Raw genomic sequence first — 25,145 nt, 5'->3', positions numbered from 1 at the left:
GATTTTCTTTCTACCCTCACCAGATTCTTTGCTTGAACTGGTCATAATATCCAGTTGAGGTGAAGGATCCCTGTCCTGAAATTGTCAGCCTTTAATCCTGGTCATTCCACGTAGATCCCCAGGAATGTGCCAAGAAGTTTCTTAGGGAGGTCTTACTAGTAACTTTTTGCCAAAGGATAGGAATTCTTACACCAAATGAAAATAGAGAAGGCATGTGGTAAGTAGTTCTGCTCCTATAGATGAGTCTAGTAAGTCTTCTTTCTTTAATAAGTAAGAAAATGTTAGCGGAAATGCTTTTTGGGGGATAGGGCAAAAACATTGAAATTATTTCTTGTTCATTCATGCTAATGATAACAATGTCTTCTTCATCTAGAATTCCTGACATTATGTTTGGAAGAAAGAAACGTTTGTATTAGATAATTGGCAAATGCTTGTATTTCTGCTTAGTTTTATAAGTCTCCCTCCTATAAAATTTTTTTAAATAAAAAAATAAAAACCTCCCTCCTATAAAATTTAAGTTAATGAAATTCAAAACAGTAATTTCATTGGTTTCTTTTTGGACTGTAAACTCATTTCCCCTGTTAAAATTCATTTTTCCCTTTGGGTCTAACTGCTGATCTCTAGAAAATATTATTTTGGGTACTTGAGTGAGAAATAAGGTAATTAGTATGAAGAAGAAAGTACCGATAATTTTTCAGTACCATCAAATTCTAGGCATATAACAATTAGAAATCACTCTTTAGTTTTCATGCCATTGTATCAGAGAGTTGACGTTTCCTCTTGATTGATTTTGGATTTCAGGTTTGCAGTAATGAGCTGAAGTGTGTGTGTAACAGACACTGGGTGGGTGCAGACTGCAGCACTTACTTCCCTCACAATGAGGACTCCAAGACTGGCATTACTCTGTCTGGCAATGGTAGGTACTGGATTTGGTGCCATTACATAGTTTTATGCATAACTAAAGGAAACTCTTCAGACAGTTTCATTTAGATTATAATTCAACTATAAAACACAACTGGGATCTACAATATGAAGTTGATATTTTCCATTAACTTGTAATCATGTGTAATATTGAATATAACTCAGTCTACTGATTGAGCCTCATCTTGTCCTACATGAGACTGAGATTTTTCAAGTATTCTATTTTTGGGAGCTGACAACAAAACCCTAGAAGTTAAGTGAAAAAGCAGTAGTCCTCTTTCTGAACTGTCTGAATTTAAGGGAAGAATTTTATATTGGGGACTGAATACGTAGGAAAAAAAAACAGTTGAAGAATTGAGTTTTAAATATCTTGTTGACTTTAATGTGTGTTTTTTTCTTACGTTTATTTATTTATTTTGAGAGACAGAAAGAGAAGAAAGCAAGCATGAGCAGGGGATGGGCAGAGAGAGAGAGGGTGAGAGAGAATCCCAAACAGGCTCTGGGTTATCCGTGCAGGGCCTGAGGTGAGTGGGGCCCAATCTCACGAATCATGAGATCATGACCTGAGCCGAAACCAAGAGTCGGATGCTTAACAGACTGAGCCACCCAGGTGCCCCGACTTTAATATTTTTCATTATAGAATCTCATCTGTATTCAACCCGAGTTCTGTAGCCTGAACTGTAGGTAATTCTAGAAGTAGTAACCTTAGCCAAGGTGCCTGGAAGGGGATTAAGGACATGGATAATAAACAACAGGTGCAGATCTAAAAGCTAGAATGGTCCAACTGGAGAAGTAGAAATTAAACGCGGATAGTTGAAAGAATGCATACTTTGCAAGGAGAGGTCCCCTTTTAAACTATTTTATTATCTTTCATGATTGAGTGTTCTACATACAGAAGTTCTCAAATTCTGAAGTCCATTCACTTCCAAAGGATGAGAAAAAAGAAGTATGTTCATTGTAATCATCCAGACAGGTTAAAATGCTTAGCCAAGATGACTTTAGCAAGGAAAGTGAAAGAATTAAGATTCTGGTATCCTCAGCCTTAGCAATGGTAATGTGGAGCTTCTTTTCAGCAGTTAAAGCAGAGATGTGGCTATTCAGATCCATGGATTTAAGTGACTTGTCAAAAGTCTTACCATTACTTAGAAATAACCAGGCTGGCATCCAAGTTTATTGATCCCTGTTAAAAATCACTGGAAGAAAAGGAAGAGAATACAGACATGCCAGGCCTTACAGTGGGAAAACCCCACTGACCCAGAAGGTCCTCTGCATCCACCCATCTCACAGAGGACCTGGGCAGGGTGGAGTCTGCCAGTTTCCTCAGATGCCCTGCTCCCGAAATGATTTACTGAGGGCTCCCAGACAAGGAGGCTGCCACTTCTGTCATGGGGATTTGCCATCTGCTCTGTTGCACATGATCACTGATGGTTGACATCTAGAAGGATGCTTCATGAGTGCAGCAGACAAAAAGAGATCTGAGCTGCTCTGAGTGAAACAGATCTGGGTGATTGAAATGTGTGGTGCAGATCATTATCAGCAAAACAGCCAGGCCTCTGATCAGTCTTTTCTGCTCTTGGGCTGTCACTTGAGCATTTTGACCAAGGCTTTGACTTACTGGGCCACTCACACCACCATGATCTCCCCTATGGATTACATCTCTGCCTATCTGACAGCAGGTGGTGACACAACAGTGCCATTACTGAATCCTGAGAGTCAGCCCAGTCTTGGCCCTCTACCAGTCTGCTGCTGCCTCACTCTCATGCCTGACCAGCACTGATCTCCTGCTCACTACACTCTATCTTTGGTTTTTCCTTCTCTAGGATGTCAGCCATTGTTACAAAGACTGGGAACTACAAGCCCGGTGCTTGTATTATCTGTATCACCTGAGCACTGATTGTATAACTCTGTAGACATGTTTTCTCTCTTAAGGAGCTTATATATGAGTGACAGTGTATCACACGTACAAGTGGGAGCAATAAGAACTTTGCATAAGTTGTCAAGATGGAGTGACATGGGGGCACCCAGGTGGCTCATTCAGTTAAACATCCGACTCTTGATTTTGGCTCAGGTCATGATCTCACAGTTCATGGGTTTGAGTCCTGCTTTGGGCTCTGCGCTGACAGTGCTTAGAACCTGCTTGGGATTTTCTTTCTCTCTGCCCCTGCCCCACTCATGTTCTCTCTTCTCTCTTCTATGTGCTGTCTCTCTCTCAAAATAAATAAACTTGAAAAAAAAAAAGATGGAGAGACAAAGACTGTAACATCTCTGGAATTCCTGAGGAAGAGGTCAGAGTAAAAAAGAACATGAATTTCTACAAGTTCTTGTCCAGAGAGTGCTATGGCAATATAGTAGGGTCACCTTTACCCTCCCTTTTTTTTCAGTCTTTACTCTTCTTGTAGTTCATTGACCTCATCTTATTTTTGAGAAAATTACATGGAAAATAAAACTGCAGAACGCACTGGGACAAGAATTAAAAGGGAATGTAAGCCAAGAATTATTTTTTAAAAAACAGTTGATGGGGATTGTGAAGTAATGGTTGATTTTTTTATCCTTTTAAAAAACACCCATTTTTTTACTCCACAGTATGTACAAATACCAAATCATTATGCTGTACAACTGAAACCACTACAACAGTGTATCAATTGTAGGTCAAAAACATTAAATGAAAAAAAATATTCTCTAACATTGAGACTGGTAAAAGAAAACAATACCCACTTTTTAAAACAAATAATTTTGTTAGTGTCATGATTCCAAATATGGAGAATAAAGTTCCTGAAAGAACTTTGTATCAAAATTTCAATTACATACACTTGATCTTCATTGTTTTCTTTTTTCCCTGTAGGTGTTGCTGGTACCAATATCATAATAGGCATAATCGCTGGCACTATCTTGGTGCTGGCCCTCATATTAGGAATAACTGCATGGGGTTATAAGTAAGTGAAATGTCTCAGTATTGTTACTATCAAAATATACTTTAAAACATTTTGTTTAAGTGAATTAAACATCTAGAAAGTTTTGTAGCATTTTCAGTGAAAATCATTCTGGCTGAACATGCAATCAGTGATCATTCTTGGCATGATTAGAGGTAATCATGATTTATTATTCTTGAAAATAGATTTTGAAATAACTGCCTTCTATTCTCAAAGTAAAGAATATTGTTTTAAAAACCATGGTGTGAAGTGAAATCAATCTAAATCGTGTCTTAAACTAAGGCTGTGTGGATTGGCTCTTTAGTGACACAGGTTCTCTTGACTTAAACCCATATCCAAAAATCTAGGCAAGATAGTTATGTAGGGAGCATAGTGCTTTACTAACCACCCCAGTGATAACATCAATATTGACAAGAACAGCAGCAGCACATCTGTTGGCTGCGTACTTGGTATGGCCTTGCATCCTGCTGAGGACAAAACCTCTTTATCTTCATAGGCAGTATGAAGGAGATACTATTATTTGTTAATATTGGGTTTTTGTGTGTGAATAAAATACTGTTCAGAGATTATTTTATTTGTTCAAATTAAAATTCAGCTTTAAGTTACAACTTTTACAATCTAATTCCTTTTTTAGTGTTTATTGTTGAGAGAGAGCGTGAGTGGGGAGGGGCATAGAGAGAGGGAGACACAGAATCTGAAGCAGGCTTCAGTCTCTACACTGTCAGCGTAGAGCCCAACATGGGGTTTGAACCCACGAATCGTGAGATCATGACCTGAGCTGAAGTCAGATGCTTAACCTACTGAGCCACCCGGGTACCCCTACAACCTAATTCTTAAGCTTCCAAGTTCAATTTACAAGTTTTTAGTTCTTATATATAATTTTTAAAAAGTTATAAATTATATAACTTTTGAATCCTGCATCTCGTTGAACATTTAGCTGAGTAAATGACTTCAAAAATTCCAAACTTATTTGTATATTTAATACGTTCAACTTCCTTTTAAAGTATATCTTATGATGTAAAAAATTTCCTTAGTATTCAAGTAAATTATTTAAATTTAATAAATTGACACTTAAATGTGGTGAACCTTAAGTTATGTTTAATATTTCAACTTAAAATCATAGTTCTACTGATCTCTGATGATGATGTCTTAGCACCCCGGGCCAACAGGGCTTCTCCCTTTTGAAGGGCCTGCAATTTTTTCTAGGCATTCTGGCCATTACCGCATTTTAGCACCTTTTCGCCCTCATAGACCAAACTTAGTTCACTGAAAGACTTGGGTATTAGAATAGTTTAGGCTTCCAAATTACCCCAAGGCTTTCAGTAGGCTAGGCACTATATAATTATGTGCTATTACTATTATTATTACCTGACATAGTCTTAAACCAGTTGAGTTAAAGGAAATTTCTTTAAAAGCGTACATGGCTGTTGCTCTTTCCGAGGTCAAAACTCTGAAAGTTTCTTTGATGGAAAACATTTAACTTACTGCCACAATAAAGTTCATATGCTAAAGGCATTAAAATATAGAAGGCATTTGTGGAAGGCTATATTAACAAGCAACCCAGACAGCATAGTATATAGTTCAGCACAGCATAGTAAATACAGCCTAGACCAGTGAAGGAGGGCACAGCACAGTAGGAATGCTTTGCCTTGATTAAATGAGAACCTAGCTCTGTACCGGCTCATACATGCTCACTACCTATGGGCCTTTTTGATGTGCAGGCCATCAGGTATATTGCATACTTATATTTGCACGAGCTGATTTCAGCATAACATTAGAAGTTGTAAAATCCCACGTTTGAAAGGAAGGCGTTTCTGTGTATTTGTTGTTTGATCTTGCCTCACACCTCAGGTGAATCAGCCCCATCTTGGAGTAACACTGTTTCCTCAACTTCCCTGATTTAAGACCTATGTGGCAATTGTCATCAGAAGCTTTGCATTCTTGAAGTAGCTCAGGGGTTTCATTGGTCATGGGAAAAGGGGAAAGCAAAATTATTAGTTCTATTGTGTGCAGTTTTCTGCCACCTACTGATGCAAATTGGTATTTCATGTTTTCGCAATCTTGGAAAAAAATTACTTTTCAGAAAATATGAAATCTAAACTTCTCCTATTGCTAATGAAATTACCTTTGCTTTAATAATTAGAATTAAAATACTTATTTCTTTATATCATTTCTTATTTTTATGAAATTCTTTTGAGATTTCACTGTTTTTTTCCATTTCTGAATATTTGTACTTTGTATATTCACTAAGGAAAAATACCAATCTTATTCATACAACAGTATCCTCTTCATAAATAGTTTGAACATAAATGATGGAAGTTTTAATGCTACTAAACTTATTCAGAATATGTTTAAGAATAGAAAGAGAATGTCTAAGTTTTAATATAGGAATTAAATTCATGAATTTCATATTCTATTTGAAATTCAAAGATGGATGTAGGACGTGGGAATTCATTTCCTCATTAATCCTTCCAATTAAACTTTCTACCCCTTCTCCAAGCCTTGGAGTGAAGGAATGGCAGGAATAGGCAATGAGCAATACTCACTTGGAACTGATAGACCACTCACGTAATCACACTGAGGCAATAAAATTAAAACATACTGAATAGAAAAATTCTGGAGCTTATTCTCTCCCCCACTATCCAGTGGTTTGAAGAATGAAAAATCATAAGTAACAAATTGGAACTTTTACTCTCATGAGCTCATCATTAAACCAAGATACTTGGGGTGCCTAGGTGGCTCAGTCAGCTAAGCATCTGACTTCAGGTCATGATCTCACGGTTCATGAGTTCGAGCCCCGCATTGGTCTCTGTGCTGACAGCTCAGAATCTGGAGCCTGCTTTGGATTCTGTGTCTCCCTCTCTCTCTGTTCCTCTGCCACTCATGCTCTGTCTCTCTCTGCTTCCAAAAAATAAGTAAACATTAAAAATTTTTTTTAAAAAGCCAATATACGTATTGGACTAGATAGGCAGAGGAAGGTGCTACAAATGAAAGCAATATGGAAACATGCTTGATCTAGGAGGAAGGAGCCCACTAGTCAGTTGCTTGGCCTTTCTAACTTGTCTTCAAAATACTAAAACTTAATTAGGTCATGATAGAAAGTTAAAAATTAACTCTTTTGAGTTCTGGTGTCTTAACTACTATACCATCTAGGACACATTTTTAAGATCATGTGTTTTAAAACTCATGTAATTTTGTTTTAGTGAAAAACAGAGACTAAACTTTGAACAAAGTATTTCCAGTGTACAGTTTCAGTAAGTAGTGGTAAATTAGAAGGTCCATAACAGCGGTGAATTAACTCACTCTAATATTTTACATACATGATGACATAAAATGTTCTAGGGTCCAGTTATGTTCTCCTATTTGAAATTCTTAGGAAGAGCTTTAGTTTGCAGGTATAGATTCAAAAAGGAATGAATTATGATTTTTATTTCTATGGAAGCACAGTTAATTTATATAAGTAAGTTGAGTAAGATTGACTTTAGAGCATTACTAAATGTTAAATATGGTACAATTGATATTGAGAAGACAGTTATTTTTCTAATAACTGAAGCTTATTTATGCTTTTAAAAATAGTTATTTGAAAATATTGTCACTAATCCATTGGTATCATTTCTAAAGATGAAGTGAGGAGTGTGTGTGTGTGTGTGTGTGTGTAAGAGAGAGACTGTATTCCTCATTTTAGTTCTGCAATTCAAAATCCTTTGTAGAGACCTTTCGATGAGTGTTAGAGCTTTTATGTTTAGTGCTCTCTCTGAATGTACTTCCATAGGTAACTAATTCTTTTTTTCCCCCCCTTTTCTTCTTGTCCATGAAAAGAAATTATCGAGAACAGAGGTATGTGATGAGAATAACCTGAACATATAACTGAAAAGCTTAAATCCTGTTAGCATCCTTGGAATTTATACATGCAGTTATAAATCAGGTTGACTTTGTTTTTGTGTTGAAATGATAAAGCAATCTTGTTTTTCATGACCTTGAAATGATAATTTTAATAATGGTGCTGAGGAATGTATTACTTTAAAATAGACCTATTGTTTAATTTTAATGGTTCTTTCATCCAACAATACTACAGTAATAGCAGTTACTTGTATTACCTTTATAGTAATATGTGTGGAATTGAATTTTTTTTCCATCTAAAACAAACTTCCTCTATGTTAAGGAACCACTTGTGTTTACATTAATTAATTGGCTTTTCTTCATCTTTTAAACAATCTTATTGCCTAGTACTTTATAAAGGAATTTATTTTTTATTTGTTACTGTTGTTATATTAGTAACTTCCATTCATAAATGATAACATTTCTGTGGGCACTGTGTTGGGTTCAGGAGAATGTCCTAGTACTTAATGGGCCTGATTATCTCTGCCTAAGAAAATATTTTTGTACTGATTAGGTAATTGCCTAGGTAAAGAAATGATTTGCATTACTAGAATCTCAGATTGTCTAGTGTACTTTTTTTATAAATATAAAAGCCCATAAAGTCAGGTACCCCTATTCATCATAACCTTAAAATCTGTGTTTAGCTAACAGCATAAAAAGAGATACAAAGCATTCATGTAGTTTTATTAAAATGCCTATTTTTTCTAAATCTAAATTAGTCCATATTGAGATATCTCCTTCACTTTTCACATTTAAAAAATTATTAATGTTCTTAGCTGTTGATACAAAAAATTATTTATTAATAAAAATTTTTAATGTTTATTTATTTTTGAGAGAGAGAGAGAGAGAGACAGAGCACAAGCAGGGGAGGGGCAGAGACAGAGGGAGACACAGAATCCGAAGAAGGCTCCAGGCTCTGAGCTGTCAGCACAGAGCTGGAAGTGAAGCTCAAATCCCCTGACCACAAGATAGTGACCTAAGCTGAAGTTGGACGCTTAACTTACTGAGCCACCCAGGCGCCCCAATAAAAACATTTAAATATCCTGGAAATAGATGAGCCAGACCAGGTCTTGCACATCACATAGTACTAGTTTTGTGCTCAAGATATCTGTGCAGGTTCCTACATAACTCTCCCCACTGTTCCATTAAATGTCAGAGGCAGATTAGAAATAAGAAGTAATAAACGTGATAACACCTTTTCACTCCCCAACCAGATTTCATTTTTTCATTTGGTTTCCTTCCATGTTAAAATTTAAAATTCCTAGAAGACTTTAGCCATTAGTATAGTCTCTATAAATGTGCTCACAAGGCAGATCTTGGTCAGTTAGCATAGATAATAGAAAATATTCACCTTGCTCTGGGTAACTAACTCATCATTAATGTAAAAGGTAAACCTAAACAAAATTAATTAAGTTTTAAAAACTAGATTTCTTTTTGATATGTTTAAAATTCTAGTGTCTGGAACTACAGGAGAAGAGCTGGAATCATTTAAGCTTTCTATTGGGTAGAATTTGATCAGTCACACTGAAATCTAAGTTTGGTGGATTTCTCTATTGAAAAATAAAATTAGACTAATAAGATCAAATATTGATGACCCAGGCTCATTTCCATAGTAGCTAAGACTCTAAAGTAATTTAATATTGCTAGCTATATAAGATAGAAAGTAAAATGTCACTACTGTGTAACATAAGCAAACCTAAACCAGTGCTCCAAGACACATTCTCACCAAGAGTATTATCCAGAATTAGGGGATTGCCCACGGTACAAAAAATTATTCATAGGCAAAACTGTGTACCAGTTTCTTAGTCTATCTCAATATATGCTCAGGCACAGTTAACATTTTTACATTAAGAATTTTCGTTATATGTCTGATAAAATTTCATGCCTCCTGGTATTACTGAGTCATCATTTTGTTGATCTGGTTACTTTTTTGGAATCTTGTTCATTATTTTGAGAGCTGTCACATCTTCGACAGATATTTATTTTATGTATTTTGATATGTTTCATCACAAACTTTATTTATTTTTGCCCTGTCCATTGCTAATGAATCTTAGGCCTTGTATAATAATCCTCAAAGTGGAGAAGTAGCAAACAGTGGACTTTAGATCAGCAAGTCGTAAATGTATAAATATCTTCTTAAGGACTTTACTTTTTGAGAATATTTGTCAATGGTTACAGAGCAGGTGGTAAGGTGAATGGAACAAAGGATGCATTAAGAAATTTATAGTCTCATAAAAATATTGTCAGGGATTCAAATAAAGATGTGTCCAGTTCTAAAAGATGCCAGGAAATAAAATAAGAATTTTGAGTCATCCTTGCCTTTAAGGTAGGTTTTCCTCTGAGGTTCCATGGTGAGCGGACCAATTGGCAAGAAATCAGAAATCCACTTGCTAGGATGTGGTCTTGGGAAATCACTTAAACTTTCCACAACTTTAAAACCAGATAAAGTTCTTTGTAATCTATAAAGCATTATCGCAAGGGAAGTTATTAGTATGTGGTCTCTGAGGGCTTTGTGTTTTTCTGATCTTCAAATAAAGGAGGTGGATGTGGTTATTCTCAAAGAGAAAGGCAGCATTCATGGGTATGAATGAGACCCACACATACTGGTTGACCTGGTATAGGTATTCGCGAACATAAAGGTTTGCTTTGACACTAAATGCAAGACCGTATTAAATATGTAGCTAGTTATCAGATTCTTACTAATGATATAATGGCTCAGAAATGCCATTGGGCATAACTTTCAAATTATTGGAGAGGTCAGGCAAGTACTTCTGTGAAGGAGCTTGATAACTTGGCATGATAGGTTTAATAGCAGGTCTGGCAAAAAGATGTGAAGCAAACCCATTGTTTTCTTTTTGTTTACAAATTGCTTAATAAAAAATAGAACCCTGTTCTGGGGCACAGTAGAGGCAGAACCCAATACATGAATGATACTACTTTAAATCTGCTGATGTTACCTTGTGAAGGGTAGAACCATGTAACCTAGGAGCCACCGAGAGTTCTTACACATCATGTGGTTGGATAGATGGCTATTGATCTTTTTCTTTAAAATCTTCAGGGAAGAAGACTTCCATTAATATTTTCAGTTGATGCTATCACTTACATTTTTAGCATAATTGCTTTAGGATTTAGCAGCTGTATACTTTTTTTTTTTTTTTTAGGTTTTATTTTTAAGCAATCTCTACACCCAGCAGGGGGCTCAAACTCATAACCCCGAGACAAGAGTCTCAAGCTTCACTAACTGAGCCAACTAGGTGCCCCAGCATCTGTATACTTTGTAACAAGAATTACAAGTTTGAGCTTTAGTTTTCAGATAGGTTTGCAAAGAGCAATAGAATAAGAAAACATTAATCTGAACTTGGATTTATGAGACATCCATAGTGAGCTGAAATATTTTCTTCCTTTGTCTGAAATGAACACACATCATTGTAATTAATGTGAAATAGAATAAATAACTAGATCATATCATCCTGATCTATTCCTTAAGCAGAAACCCCTTTCCCCTCTTCTTTTCTCTCTCATCCTTTTTAACCAGTTTATTTTCTGCTTGTGAACCACCCTCCCTCATTTTTTTCAAACCTATCTTAATTTGTTTTTACATTATTATTATTACTATCATTATTATTATTTCAGTGACATTCATGCATCTGTCAATGTGACTTGGTACACATTACACAATATTTCTTAAAACAGTAAAGTAACAATTCCAATATCAGACAACCCAGGTACCAAGAAAACATTGGAGAAATGCTTCCTTCAGCATGAAGGTTAAGACTTACTTTTTCTCATTGTATTCTCATTTTGAGTCTGTGTAAGGATTATTAAATTAAATATTATGGTTCAATGGACCCTTTAAAGAAATACCAGATTTCCCTCATAAGAGGGTTCCTTCTTGAGGAAAAAGAATTTAGTTAAATAAACTTTTATTTTCATTTGGTCATTATTTATAAAAATTCATGCGCATGTCTACAATATTTGCATATAATGTGGGAAACATGAGGTAATGTTCCCATTACAAAACTTGGCACTGGTCAGGCCATCTAATGTAGTAATCACTTCTTGATTCAAAATTCCATGAAATGAGCAAAATTTAAGAAGAAAGTCACAAAGACTAGAAAAATACATTCAGTTAAAATTTTTTAAAGAATCATTTAGCTGGTCACTTATGATCTTATGTAACAAATGATGAAATATTATTTCATTGATCATGGGGACCTGATACTCTCTATCTTCACTAAAGTTTAAGCAAGAAGAAATCAGTTTGTTATAATCTGTAATGGATATTGATGAAGGATAAATTTCTGGACAGTGAAGAATGTTAAATATTATTCTTAAGAGATTTAACAAAATTCTTAATTTATAATTAACATTTTTATTCATTTAATATGTGAAGAAAGTTACATGCATTCCTTATGGAATTGTAAGGAGAATGCAGAGTAGCGTCTATATTTTGGAGTCTTCCCGATAGAGGTAAGGTAAGAATCTAATCTGCCCATCACGATAAAAACAAGGCCATGCCCCAGAAGTTCATTGTACTTGAACTTCCTTCCAGCCCCTTGAATGAAGCCCACAGTTTATGATATATTTGGCATTTAGGAGTTTTGTGCGTTGTGTGATAGATGCCCATGCACTGCAGAGGAATTATGTTGAAGGAGTGTAAAATGTGCACAGTTAAAACAACAACAACAACAAACCAACAACAAATCTAAGCCCATCCATCATGAGAGGCAGTCCATTTAAGCCTGCATGATCAGCTAAGTGAGCCCTGGGTAAATGCACAAATGCTAGAACCATGTAAAGAGAAGGTAATTTAGGGGCTAGATTAATGGGAAAATTCAAGTGGATTTGGAACTTGTCTTTTTTTAATTTGTAGTGAGTTACATCTCATCATCTTATACAGATGATCATTAAAGGTAATAATGATGAAAAGGATTTAACCATAAGGATTATTATTGGAAATGTGATATTGATGGATGTTCCTTGGCATTCTTTTATAATATTAATATCCAAAAGGAAAGTTTCCTCCCTGAGACGACATACAGAGCTCTGATTTTATTGAGATCATTTTTTTTGAGCATTGATAGAATATTTTACTCATAGGAGGCAAGGCAGAAAATGTGATTCCAGAGATTAAAGATCTCTTGAATAAGAATATGTATCATTTGTCCTGTATTACTATATTTTTATAATTTTTTAATGTTTATTTTTGGGAGAGAGGGAGAGAGAGTGTGTGCACATGAGTAGGGGAAGGGCAGAGAGAGGGAGACACAGAATCCAAAGCAGGCTCCAGGCTTTGAGCTGGAGCAGGTCTTGATGCAAAGCTTGAACTCACAAGGAGGTTTCAGGCTCTGAGCTGTCAGCACAAAGCCCAACATAAGATCATGACCTGAGCCAAAGCTGGACGCTTAAGTGGCTGAGCCATCCAACCACCTCTGTCTTATTAACACTATGAATATGGGGAAATTGCCTTATTTCTTATAAAAAATTAATGTTTTGTAATATACTGGGAAAAAGAAAAAAGGTTATAATTATCAGCTGAAGTCACGTAAGGGGTTAAAAATATTTTGAAGGAATATGTGTCACAGAGTTATAGGTAAAATTAGTCTTACATACAATTCTAATGAGAAATTTGACTTTCTTTGAAGGGGAGGATCACATAAATTATTATATGTGCTTCGTATGGGTTGAAAATTTAATTTATGGAGGTGTGTGAGTATATAGGATTGAAAAAATATGAGAGAAGTATTCAGTCATTCCAAAGAAAGAATGATCCAGTACTGTAAACATTTTAAACAGAATGGGAATTAGTACAAGCAAGGCAAATATCTGAAAGTAGCATTTTTTAAAAATAGAATTTAGGGGTGCCTGGGTGGGTGGCTCAGTCGGTTGAGCATCCGACTTCAGCTCAGGGCATGATCTTGCGGTCTGTGAGTTCGAGCCCCGCGTCGGGCTCTGTGCTGACAGCTCAAAGCCTGGAGCCTGCTTCGGATTCTGTGTCTCTCTCTCTCTCTGCCCCTCCCCCACTCATGCTCTGTCTCTCTGTCAAAAATAAATAAACATTAAAAAAAATTTTTTTTAAATAGAAAAAAAATAAAATAGAATTTAGCATCAGCAAGTAACCAAGGTAAGCATGGTAACTAAGGAAAGACCAAGTAGGAAAAGCAGTTAGCAACTGTGGCCTTCGTTGGATACCTTTTTAAGTATATTCTTTTTAAAATTCTCAATCCAGCACCAGTTTGTGGCACCTTCCACAATGATTCTGAATGGAACTGAATCAAGTTTTGGATGCACATGGCTGTTTGCGGTCCATGCACTGGCCGATGATTGGTTATTGAGATTGAGTGGTCCGTTCTATAGTTTTCTACCCTCCTCCCTTAGGAAAAGTAATAAAATTCTGTTTTAATCGTAGTTAATTCAAAATCAGAGCAAGTGGGGTCAGTAATAGTACAGAGTAAGTAGATCTTCCTTTGTTGTAATCCTTCTATGGTGGAGACAGAGAACTGAGGTCACCCACCAACTACCTATAAATATCTTCCTGTAGTCTCAACAAGAATTGTTTTCAACCCCTTCTTCCTCTTGCTAAATCATCTTCCTTCACATATTCTCCTGTGCAGTTATAGAATTACATTTTTGATTGATGTTTGAATCTCTTTCAGTTTCTTCATATTCCTCTTAAATGAACAGTGAAACTCCAAATTGAACAGATTAATAAGAATTTACTTGGATTAAATTATAGACATGGCTTAGAAATTAATCTGTTATTTGAAGACCAATTAAGGTTACATTATATCACATTTAGAAATCATAAATAGTTTATTCATGACAGTAAAAAAAACAAAAACAAAACTATGCCTTATGAGGGACAGGGACTGTCTGTCCCGACATGTCTCCTTCAGCACCATTTATTTATTTATTTATTTATTTATTTATTTATTTATTTTCAGACAAAACTGCAGTCATCTTCAAGTATAATAAAGTTACAATGAAAAACCTCATCTTTCCATAGTTTTCCCCTGAAGCAAAGCTTTATTCATCCAGACTGTAAAGACTTAAGCGATTGCATTTCTGACCTTGGCAGTTAGAATGACTTACTTAAACTTGTCACATTTATTAATAATCTTATGTGTTGTTATAGATTTGGTTCATGTAGATCATTACCCCTACCTCTTTTTTTCCTAAAATAATATTTGTATATGTCTGTGTTCATGTGTGTGTCTTGTTTTCTGACTCTGAAATGTTTATTATGCCTTAGACAGTTACCCCAGGGAGATTATGTAAAAAAGCCTGGAGATGGTGACTCTTTTTATAGCGACATTCCTCCCGGAATCAGCACAAACTCAGCATCTAGTTCTAAGAAGAGGTCTGCTTTTCTGTCGCATTTTCAGATTTCTGCCTGTTCCATCACACATTATTCCATTAGTCAGAACATTTCATTATTTTGCAGCAGGTTTGATTACTTCTTCCTTCTTTCTTGAATGTTAACAAATAGTATCCTTTGTTCTTTGATTACTGTGCTTCAAAATGCCATATGCTCAGAACCACTCAAACAAATCAGGCCAGAAATCAAAACAAAACTGAACTAAATGAACAGCAATCCTAAATCTATATAGAAATCATAGGGTTTTTCAATCTTGCTCTTATATGGCTTGAGAAACTATTCATAGTATGTGATAATATTTTAAATGGTGAGCTTTATGTCATGTTTGGTAGTCAAAGAAAAAGGTTACTGTCATGCTTCCGTAAAGCAGTTGTTAAGTTGGTAATATAAGTGTTGTGTTGAATATTTAAAAATTTTAAATATACCAAAGCTAAGCTTGCTGTGAAAAAAAAAAAAAAAAAAGATCGCTTTTCTGTGAATTGTATATTTGAATATTATGATTTTGCTTTTTATTCCTGGAATGATTATTTCTAGACTTTCTAATTTAGAGTTTGGTTGCCAAATTAATTTAAGTATATTTAAATATATTTGCCTGAGTTTTATAATAGGACAAATGGGGTTAATATATTATTTATATGTTTTAAACTTTGATCTTATATTCTTTATCCAGGATCTTAAGATGAATAAGACCAGTTAAAATTCTGCATGCTGTATAATTGCTTAATAAAATAAACTGGTAGAAGAAATAAATAGTTGGAATGTTTTAGGAAATTAGACCTCCATTCACATTCAAGAAAGCTAAAATATTCCTGTGGAAAAGTTTCTTTAATATTGTTGGTGTAATATATAGAAAAAAATTTTTGATAGCCCAGTACATTACTTTGGGCACAGTACTTACTTTGTAGACTGAAGTGGAAATTTCTAGTTTGTTTAGAAGAAATGTGATCTCTTCTGGAATTCTAAATAAGTGAATCATCTGTAAAAATTCTGCAATGGATTTCACTCAGTAAACAATCACAAAGGAGAAAAGAAAGAATCAGTAAATCTGGGAACTCTTCTTTATGTAGAACTATCTTAAGCATGAAGGATTGTTTTTACTCAGATAACATAGCTTAGAGCAAAAGTAAAAATATTAGTTTTTGCACAAGGAGTACAAATCTATAAGATGCCCCCAAATTTTTATTTTTTTTTTAACATATTGGGAATTTTTTTGGCTAAGAGAATAAGATCTAAATTCTGCCTGTATATAAATATTTTCTTGGTCACATATTTAATTTTAAATTAAATAAGATGGTAAATAAGCAGAGAAATCAATGTATTCCAATGGAATTTCTGTTGTCCTTCTGTACAAAATAAGATTCATTCTATAATTAGCAAATTTACATTGCAAAAATCCTAATTTGGGGAATTAATATGTAATAATTGTGCTGAGTTCCATTTGTTTTCATTCATCTGTAGAAGATTCCTTTTAAAATGGACGTTTATTAGTGATTAACTGGAATGACGTATGGAAAATATTTTAAGCATAGTGCTATTTTCTAATGTATCTCAAGAAGAACTTAAAATATTGACTAGAATAATTTCCAGATTTTAGAAAAATGGGTTATGACTTTTAAGCATTTAAAAATGGTATCAAATTATGTAACTCTTCCTAAGTATATATAGTTTGTCAAAATACTTTTTTTATGTGGTAGGTGTATGAATTTTGCTTCTGTAGACAGTTTATTTAAGATGGCAGGACACAGATAGCACAAGGGCATCATGGTACATGGGCTTTGTGAGAGATACTTCCAGCATAAACATGTGATTTAGTTCAGTTATTGGACAGTTAACTAACAACACTACATTTTGAGGTGGCCGTATTTGTGGAGAAAATGCCAATTCTCAGAAAATAGTTTTATTGTTTTAAAAAACCTGAATGTTACTTTGGTAAACGTTGACTAGGTTCAGTTGAACAGATCTTAGTGAAATCTCTTGGAAGTCCATGTTCTCATAATATTTGAATGAAAACCATTGCTTTACAGTTAAGAAACATCTATAGTGGGACCCCATTATAACTCTTCTGCTCCAGTTATATAGCTGAAATATGTAGTGAATTTGTTACATGTGGTTGCTGGCAATGTGATTGGCTTGCACTGTGTGCTGGTACTTTTCAACTATAAACTATTGTAATGGGGTTCCATTGTATTTGACTTTTCTTACATTGAATGTTGTGTAATTCTGCCTTCTTCATGAAGACTTTCATGTTCTCTTCATTCTTTCATTTCAGATTTTTTTCTTTCTTGATTTATTTAATGCACAGTAGTGCTTAGAGATTTTGCTTACTGATTTTAAAGCATTCACTTGATTGTATTTTTGAACAGTATATATACATTTTCAATTTCAGGTCTAATGGGCTTTCTCATTCTTGGAGTGAAAGGATCCCAGACACAAAACACATTTCAGACATCTGTGAAAATGGACGACCTCGAAGTAACTCTTGGCAAGGTAGAGGGCGGCATTTTGAACAGCTAGTGTGTCTGTTTGCAGAACCCAAATTTTACATTTTGTGGTTCTTGGTTGTAAAGATTTGTTCTTTCCTGTAAGCTCTTTAGCTCTTCTCCCAACAGAGATGAGGGCATTTATTATGAAAGTCCATGTCTTTTTTTCTTGGTTGAGAAATGATGGGATTCACTAGTACCAGGGCTCTGGACAAAGTCAGAAGGCTGTATGTGCTATACAGCCCTGTGTTCTGGGTGGGACTGGCTGGGAATATTACCACTTGAAATACTGTGTGATTAAACATATGGCAGTTGTTCATTTATATGCGAATCTAGCCATAAACCATCTTTTTCAGGTAACCTGGGAGGCAACAGAAAGAAAATCAGAGGCAAAAGATTTAGACCTCGGTCTAATTCAACTGAGTAAGTCTACACCTCTAATGGAAAAAGGCATTCCAAGGTCCTATGCAATTAGTGTGAAAAGTTAATTAACGAGATCATCAAAGAACTGTAAACCATGCCTCTGGTCTTGGTTTTGTCTTTTTAATTCCTTTTTGCCGTTTTAAAATTAACCATGGCTTTTCTCTTTTACATAGGCATCTCCGCAACTGTGCCCAAACCAATATTCACTGCTAGCGGGGTTCCCACCCTCGCTGCAGGCTTTTTCCTCCAGTAACCTGCCATTGTGGTGTCTTGGTTCCTTTTGAAGGGAATTTTGATAACATTCCTTTCTTCTCATCACCCGGGGTCCAGCCATTCCAGAGGGGTCACCCTTCCTCTTCCCAGTATTCACACAGCCTAGAAGCATCAGGGGGAAATTCCCACCGTCCTTGAGCATGATACTGCTCCCAGTGTGAAACCACCGCTCCGAGGGCTTCATGGCTGCAATCTAAGCATTCTCTCAGACTAATGGAATACACTTCCCTTTTAAATCTTCCTTCTGAGGACATTTAAAAGGGCACTTACCCAAAACTTGCTCTTTAACGGAATCATTGTCACTAAGTGCAATACTGTCCGTTTTAAATGATAGCCACACATTTTTTTTTAGTGGGGGGTGGGATCACAAGTTACATTTAAAGTTACTTCTAACGAGGTAAACACCATGCACTGTTTTTGTTTGTTTCTTCACTTAAGAAAGTACAGCAAAAGTAAGCTTCCTCAAACCTGACGTCGAGGAATAAAACACACCCTTGGTATGCTTCTGGAACTTCCTTGCCACCAGGTTTTCATTAACTGTACTTTTTTGACCTACCTAAAGTTTTTTTTTTTTTTTAACTTATTTCTCACTATAGTGCTAGTTATTGTTTTCAGGATCACTATTGCTTCTTCATGCCTTAATACTTTAAAAATCTGAATAGCAGGTATTTGTTAACTGCTTGTCAGAAACTTATGTTAGCTTTTCCATCATATACCCTGCCTTTTTCAGTCCAGGAATAATAACAGTGCCCTGAAATTTGGACCTTCCTGCTGATGGTATTGTCTTGTAAGTGGCTTGTCAAAGTTTGCTAGAGGACACTTTACCTTAGAAACAAAATATAGGTTTAAGTGATACCATTGCATGGTCCAGAATGGCATCATAGAACTCCATCATAAATAACTAATCTGTTAGAGTTTATCTTAAACATTTCCCAAAGCGCTTGGATGCTTTAGGGCTCATTGTGGATAAACTCTTCTTGGAATGTTGTTTGATTTGTTTTGCATGAGGTCACCTGGTAAGAGCTCCTTAGCTCATCTCAGTTGCTCACAAGAATACAGATAAAACTGTCAAGTGTTCTTCAGAACTTCCTTTGTGTGCTGGTTAGCGTTTTAATGATATTTCCTATAATAAGGCTTTGAAAACTCCCGAGTGGAAATAGATCAACATCATAGTAAAGCTATGTGTTTAGGACCCAAACAGCACTTGGTGTTTAGCAAGATTCATACAATATTTGCTAGTGCAGTCACTTATTTTGAAAATTTTTTCTGTAGAATTCCCGCTCATATCATATGATGAAAATTATAATACTAGACAGCCCTTAATAAATCTCTTGCCTGTGAGATAACGCTATAATATTTAATAAGATGTCATAGTGGAATCACCTTTGTGAGAAAAAGTAGTAATGACTCCCTCAGATTTTTCACTTTCTGCATTTGGGTTACATGACTCATATTAATTAAATGGAACCAAGCCTGTGAAGTTTACCACTATTCTCACATACCTTGTTATATGGGCACTATATACATACATATTTTGTTTTTTCTTAAAAGGAATCCTAATACGTAGCATCTTAGGAATTACATTGACAGTCATTTTTTATACCTTTCTATATTCGTTAAATAATCCCTCTTGCTTCTGATACAACAATATAATTTGTGGGACTATAAGAGGAGCAGAATGACCACAGACAAACATACCTTTTTTTTATTTTTTAGGTTAAAAGGTATCATCAGGTTCATTATTTCCATATCCCCTTTAGTACCCATCATCCCCAGGGATGATAAAACATCAGGACATGATTTAAAGCATTCACCACAAATGCATACCCTACTAATTAACAACATAAAATGTCCTTGTTTATTGTATTGTTTTGACACTCAACGTTTTTGCATCTTCCTCACTGTTGTACATGCTGTGAAAAGAAGGTTTTGGCTTAGACTTTGTATTATATATTGTGTTTTTACAGGAGGGAGCCCCAAGCACCTGAGCCTGGGCACTCCCTCGCCCAGACAGTCCCATCCCAAGGCATAAGCCCAGGGGGCTCTGACAGCCCCCAGACAGGGAGTCTGGATCACAGGTCAGTCTCCACCTGCCCCTTCATTCTGGGCTGCCACTTAATCTCCCTCCTAGTCCCTTCCTTGGCTGAGAATGGGGTCATTTGATCTCTGACTGACCCCCAATGTCTGCTTGGACATGGTCCTGGTCCAGCCAGCACAAGCTAATTTTCCTCTGCCTTTCCATCCTGGAGAACACAAAGAGCTCTCCTACCCTGTCTAACGCATTTTTTTGCATGTTGCGCTACAAGCCAAGTCAAGCCACATAGGCAGGTTTATAGCGGTTTGATAAACTCTCATTACTTCCACCACCGCCACCTAGAGATGCTAGGAAGCCCACTGTGAAGACACTTTAACGGGCAGATCCCCAGAAGGAACAACCTTTGAGAGCTCTCTTCAGTGACCTCTAGTGAAGTGATCACAGCCTTCTGAGATGCTCCTTGAAATGGAAGAAAAGGTCCATCATGTACAAGCCAAGCCATGTAGCTGTAGGTATCATGAAACAGCCATGGCATCAGTCCTTTGAGCTTCTAAGATTGTCAGTGAAAGGAACACACGTCTCCTCCTGGAAGCTGCCTGTGGGTGACTCAGTTTGCTGTGTGGCTATGTTTCACCTGATAACAGCTGCATGGGCTTTTTCTACGGTTTTCCCCAGGCCAGAGCATTCACTAGCCTTCATCTGTGGCTGCACTTGCTTTTTGACATTTTCTTTTTGTTCAAAGTCTCGGTGGAAATTTTTATGCAAGTTTTAATTGGCTATCTCTGTGAAAAGTGCAAGTTGGCAATGATTGTGGCTAAAGGCAAAACTAGTGTGAAATTGTTCCTGAGTCAGGGAACACTGTCTTAGCAAAAATGGTCTTACAGCCATAAAAGGCAACCAAACCCTTCTCTTAGGAGGGAACTTCATTGGTTATAGCTAAAAATGAGGGAAAGGACTATGGAAAAAGTAATCTACTTTTGTTTATATGTCTGGAAATGTCATGATTTAAGTGTATTTACAAACTGAAACCAAACATGGTAGAAAGAAGCAAAGTTTAACCCCAAACAAATAGTGTATTTTACCTTTCCCTTGGTTTGTTTCCAAATGACTTGCAAAATTTGATGGAGCTTGCATCTTCGTTATCTATAGTATCTCTAGGAGTTACTTTTTAAATGAGAAAACTCAGTAGAACCTGCAAATGATTCCAACACTGAATTTGTTGAATCTGTTTTTATTTTACAAGGGCACATTCTAAAGAGGATGTGTTTTTGCTTGGCTCCCTGAGTAAATCAAAGAAAACTCTAGTGGGAGGGGCGGGGGGAAACCCCCCCAAAACAAAAACAGACTTGCACTCCCAGTTTTACCACCTTTTTACATTTTCCTTTGCACAGTAATTCTGATGGAGACTTTGCCAGATCCATCATGGAAATGCTAATTAAGGTCATTAGTATCCTCTGGCAGTGACACAAGTTCATGATCAGACACTCAGAAGGCAACTTCTGAGGTCCATTTGCTAATGCAAACATGAACACTTTAGTCTGGAGTGCATGAAGAAAAGGAAGGAGTTTTGCAGCTACAACTAAAATTGCGGAGCCCAACTTAAAGGTCGTGCAGGCCTGTTTGGACCACACTTAATGTGTTTTGGGGTTCCAGGATCAGAAGAGCAGGGGCCCTGTCTGCTCTTGATAGAGCCGGCTGAGGCACCTATCTTTAACTCCAGCTTAGGATCTGCTGTCTGGAGTGAGACCGTGAGACCAAGGCCTTGTAAAGTCTTTTTTTCATACTGGAAAGAGAACTTTGCTCCTTTTAATTGTTCTTGGGGCATTATATACCCAAACACCAGGTTGGAATTGCAGCCATCTGAATATTCTCAAAAAGCATCGTTATCATTTGAAAACCAAGGAACCAAATGAGAGGTGGCCTGGAAAAAGCCACTTTGGAGGTGGGTGAATGAGATTACTGACAGTACTATGATTGGAAGGCCGCTTCTGATCCACTTGGGGAAACCACTGGAAAGATTTTCCCTGCAATGTTGAATACATTCTAGAATGCCTCGAGCCTTGTAGCTGAGTTTATTCTCATGTCATTGTACAGACTGCCTCATAATCACCCAACATCCATCCTGGTTTATTTGCCATAGTCACTTGCATTTGGAGGGTGAAGAACATCCTTGCTAAGCTTGTGCTGTGTATTTTCAGATTTTCTATCTTGTTCTGCTTTCTTTGTTCCTTCCATTGCTTTCTGCAGGTATTTAAACCCATGGTTCAAAAGAGACTATAATGTAGCTAAGTGGGTAGAAGATGTGAATAAAAACACTGAAGGACCATACTTTAGGTATTTTATAAATTAATTTTATATCCTTTTCAAACTCTCCCAGCACATACAAATACTGTAGTGTGACTGGCTCTCTATCTTGTATCTCCCAATACAAGTTCCCATAGGTGGAAAGGGTCCTTGTTTATTTGCTGCCTTTTGATCTCTGTTTCTGGCTTCGTGAGCAAGTCTAGTTTTTTGTTTTTTGTTTTTTTTTTTCCTGAATGTTTCAAATGAAGCCATTTGAAAGGGTTGCCATTTAGTGCATGTCCCCATCACCATCTTGAGCTTTTTTAGTAGCTTTATCTTCATTTTATGCTATGTAGTGTTCTGTGGGCATGAAACATACTTTCCACTAATAAAGAAGCACTATTAACCTGAACAATTTAATGTCTAGAATTTAGCAGTTTCATAGTGCATTTTTCCTACTTACTGCCTTAAGAGTGCATAGTACGTACGAGGAAACTTAAGGGAAAACATGAAAAGAAACTAAATGAAATGTAGTGGAATTTTACTTTGAGTAAAACCAGTGATTTAATGGAACTTAAAATTATCCAGAGAATCTTGACCACAAGAGAGTAGATTGGATGAATTTAGGTTTCATTTTCAGTACAACAGTTTGCTCCCAGACAAGGGCAGTGCCGAGAAGTACTTTACAGATTTGCAACAAAACATTCAAGGCACTTTTTATGCTAGTAGAATGCTTGTTGTATAACACTTCAGACAGAGCAGGAAGAAGACTGAAAACATGTTCTTGGTTCACAGAAGAGCAGAGTATCCCTACATTTTAGAAACTCTAGAATTTACTCAATCCACTGTAGCTCAATCTAACGTCAGAGGTCAGAGAGAATTTCCAAGAGCTCTTAATGGCATTTTTTCACTCTTTCTAATACCAAAGTGGTATCCTAGAGGTAAATGTCCAGTTTATATCTGACTACTTTGTGGACAACTAATGTAAAGAAGAAATATGGACTCAATTACGACCTCTTCTGAACACAATTAGCTTTCAGATTACTTTTTGCCATGACTTGGGTCAGCATTTAATAGATATCAAAATATGTACGTGTGTTTAACTCTCAGCACCCATATAAGGTGGACTTTCTCTTCCAGTGTACCATTTAGTTTAGACATGTATAGTTTGAGAAAATGATTAGACCCTACTTGCATTTTATTTTGATCCATACATTTGCATACGCCCCAAGGAAAGCATAACCCTGCCTGCTCACACAATATATCCTGCTTTTATACCCCATCTTTCCCTTCTGCCCTGTTCCTCTGCTTTTACCACTTTCTCACACTGAACCTCATACACATACACTCACATTCAAACATCCCACCCTCACCTGTAGCTCTCAAGATGGCCAGCGTCAGGAAGACAGGTAAGATTATTTTGAATGTTATTTGGAATCTTGGCTCACCTGCAGTCCTATTTCTCCTGTCTATCTTCCTCAGGCTTGTGGGCAGATTGTAATTTGTATCAGCCATGGAACCCAAACAGAATGACTTTGGTCGCATATGGGCTAGGACTTTTATCCCTAAATGGACCTAGCATCTTTGCAACACTAATTTGTGAAATGGTACCCCGGAAGAGTTGTTTCACCTCCCCTGGGTCAGCTGAGTAGTTGATGTGGCTCCCAGAGAAGAGTTCACATTTCTTAAAATCAGCACCCAGGTCTGCCCAGAAGCTGCATGACTAAACGCAATTTGGATGGGGAAATGCTTTAGCACCCCTGGTTGCACGTGCAAAGCTGCAAGGGCAATTTTAGAGGGTTTCTTTATCTCCTCTTTTAGAATTAGATGTCACCTCCCACGGTGGATGGCAACATTATGAATTAATTATTAAAGTCCGTATTTGTATTTAAAGGCTAGATAAAATCCAGTGGAGGTTTATAATGTAACTCTCATTTTAGGATTAATAAGCATTATGTTGGTAGGACCTGAAAACTAATGCACAATTTTTGTGAAAGTCGTGAATAATCGAAGATGCCCCAGAGCTTTTAGCACAATGATTCTAACACAACAGAGAGAATTTCATCCACCCTCCGTCCAAGCCAGTCCTTACATAGAGGGCCGAAGTGCATTCACACTTTGGCTTATGCTTTGCCAGCCCTGTGCTTAAGCTCAGATATGCTTCAACAGTCACCAGGTTATTTGGGATTCCCTCTCCTGCCAAAACACCGATGGGGGCAAAGGTCATTTTATTAATCACCCATGTGGTGTGGGCTTTGTGGCATCCTTAATCAAAACACAGTGGGGACTTTGTGAGTGCTACAAACTGGTCCAAAGTATAGCCCAGCATTTAAAATACTACATCCTCATCACTATGAAGAGAAAAGCAAATGCCAAAAAGTTTTGAGTGATGGTAGTGCCTCAGCTGTGCTCCCTTACGCAGTTCTGTATCTGACACTGGTTGCTCAAATGGTTGCCAGCATACACTCACATCAAGCAGGACAAGAGCATTATCTCCCCATACCCACACCCTGGGGGCAGTTCTGTTGGTGACAGTGCTTTCC

General features: G+C 36.6%; 1 protein-coding gene across 22 annotated transcripts in view; it reads left to right on the top strand.

Moving 5' to 3' along the window:
* The window catches only part of ADAM22 (ADAM metallopeptidase domain 22), a 237,456-nt gene that overhangs the window by 198,177 nt on the left and 14,134 nt on the right, over positions 1 to 25,145 (top strand). For 3 of the 22 annotated variants that reach the window (XM_058725175.1, XM_058725173.1, XM_058725179.1), the window contains 9 exons: positions 802 to 916; positions 3,764 to 3,854; positions 7,671 to 7,688; positions 14,983 to 15,177; positions 17,495 to 17,595; positions 17,945 to 18,011; positions 20,252 to 20,362; positions 22,567 to 22,653; positions 23,982 to 24,011. In XM_058725175.1, coding sequence (XP_058581158.1) covers positions 802 to 916; positions 3,764 to 3,854; positions 7,671 to 7,688; positions 14,983 to 15,177; positions 17,495 to 17,595; positions 17,945 to 18,011; positions 20,252 to 20,362; positions 22,567 to 22,653; positions 23,982 to 24,011 — 815 coding nt within the window. Of the gene's footprint in view, positions 1 to 801; positions 917 to 3,763; positions 3,855 to 7,670; positions 7,689 to 14,982; positions 15,178 to 17,494; positions 17,596 to 17,944; positions 18,012 to 18,184; positions 19,072 to 20,251; positions 20,363 to 22,566; positions 22,654 to 23,981; positions 24,012 to 25,145 lie in introns of all 22 variants that reach the window. The other 19 variants (XM_058725182.1, XM_058725186.1, XM_058725185.1 and 16 more) reach the window with 17 other exon arrangements.

The sequence above is a fragment of the Neofelis nebulosa genome, chromosome 4, assembly GCF_028018385.1.
Source record: "Neofelis nebulosa isolate mNeoNeb1 chromosome 4, mNeoNeb1.pri, whole genome shotgun sequence".
Classification (NCBI taxonomy): domain Eukaryota; kingdom Metazoa; phylum Chordata; class Mammalia; order Carnivora; family Felidae; genus Neofelis; species Neofelis nebulosa.
The sequence above is the reverse complement of the archived record's forward strand: the minus strand, read 5'-3'. Positions and strand labels throughout refer to the sequence as shown.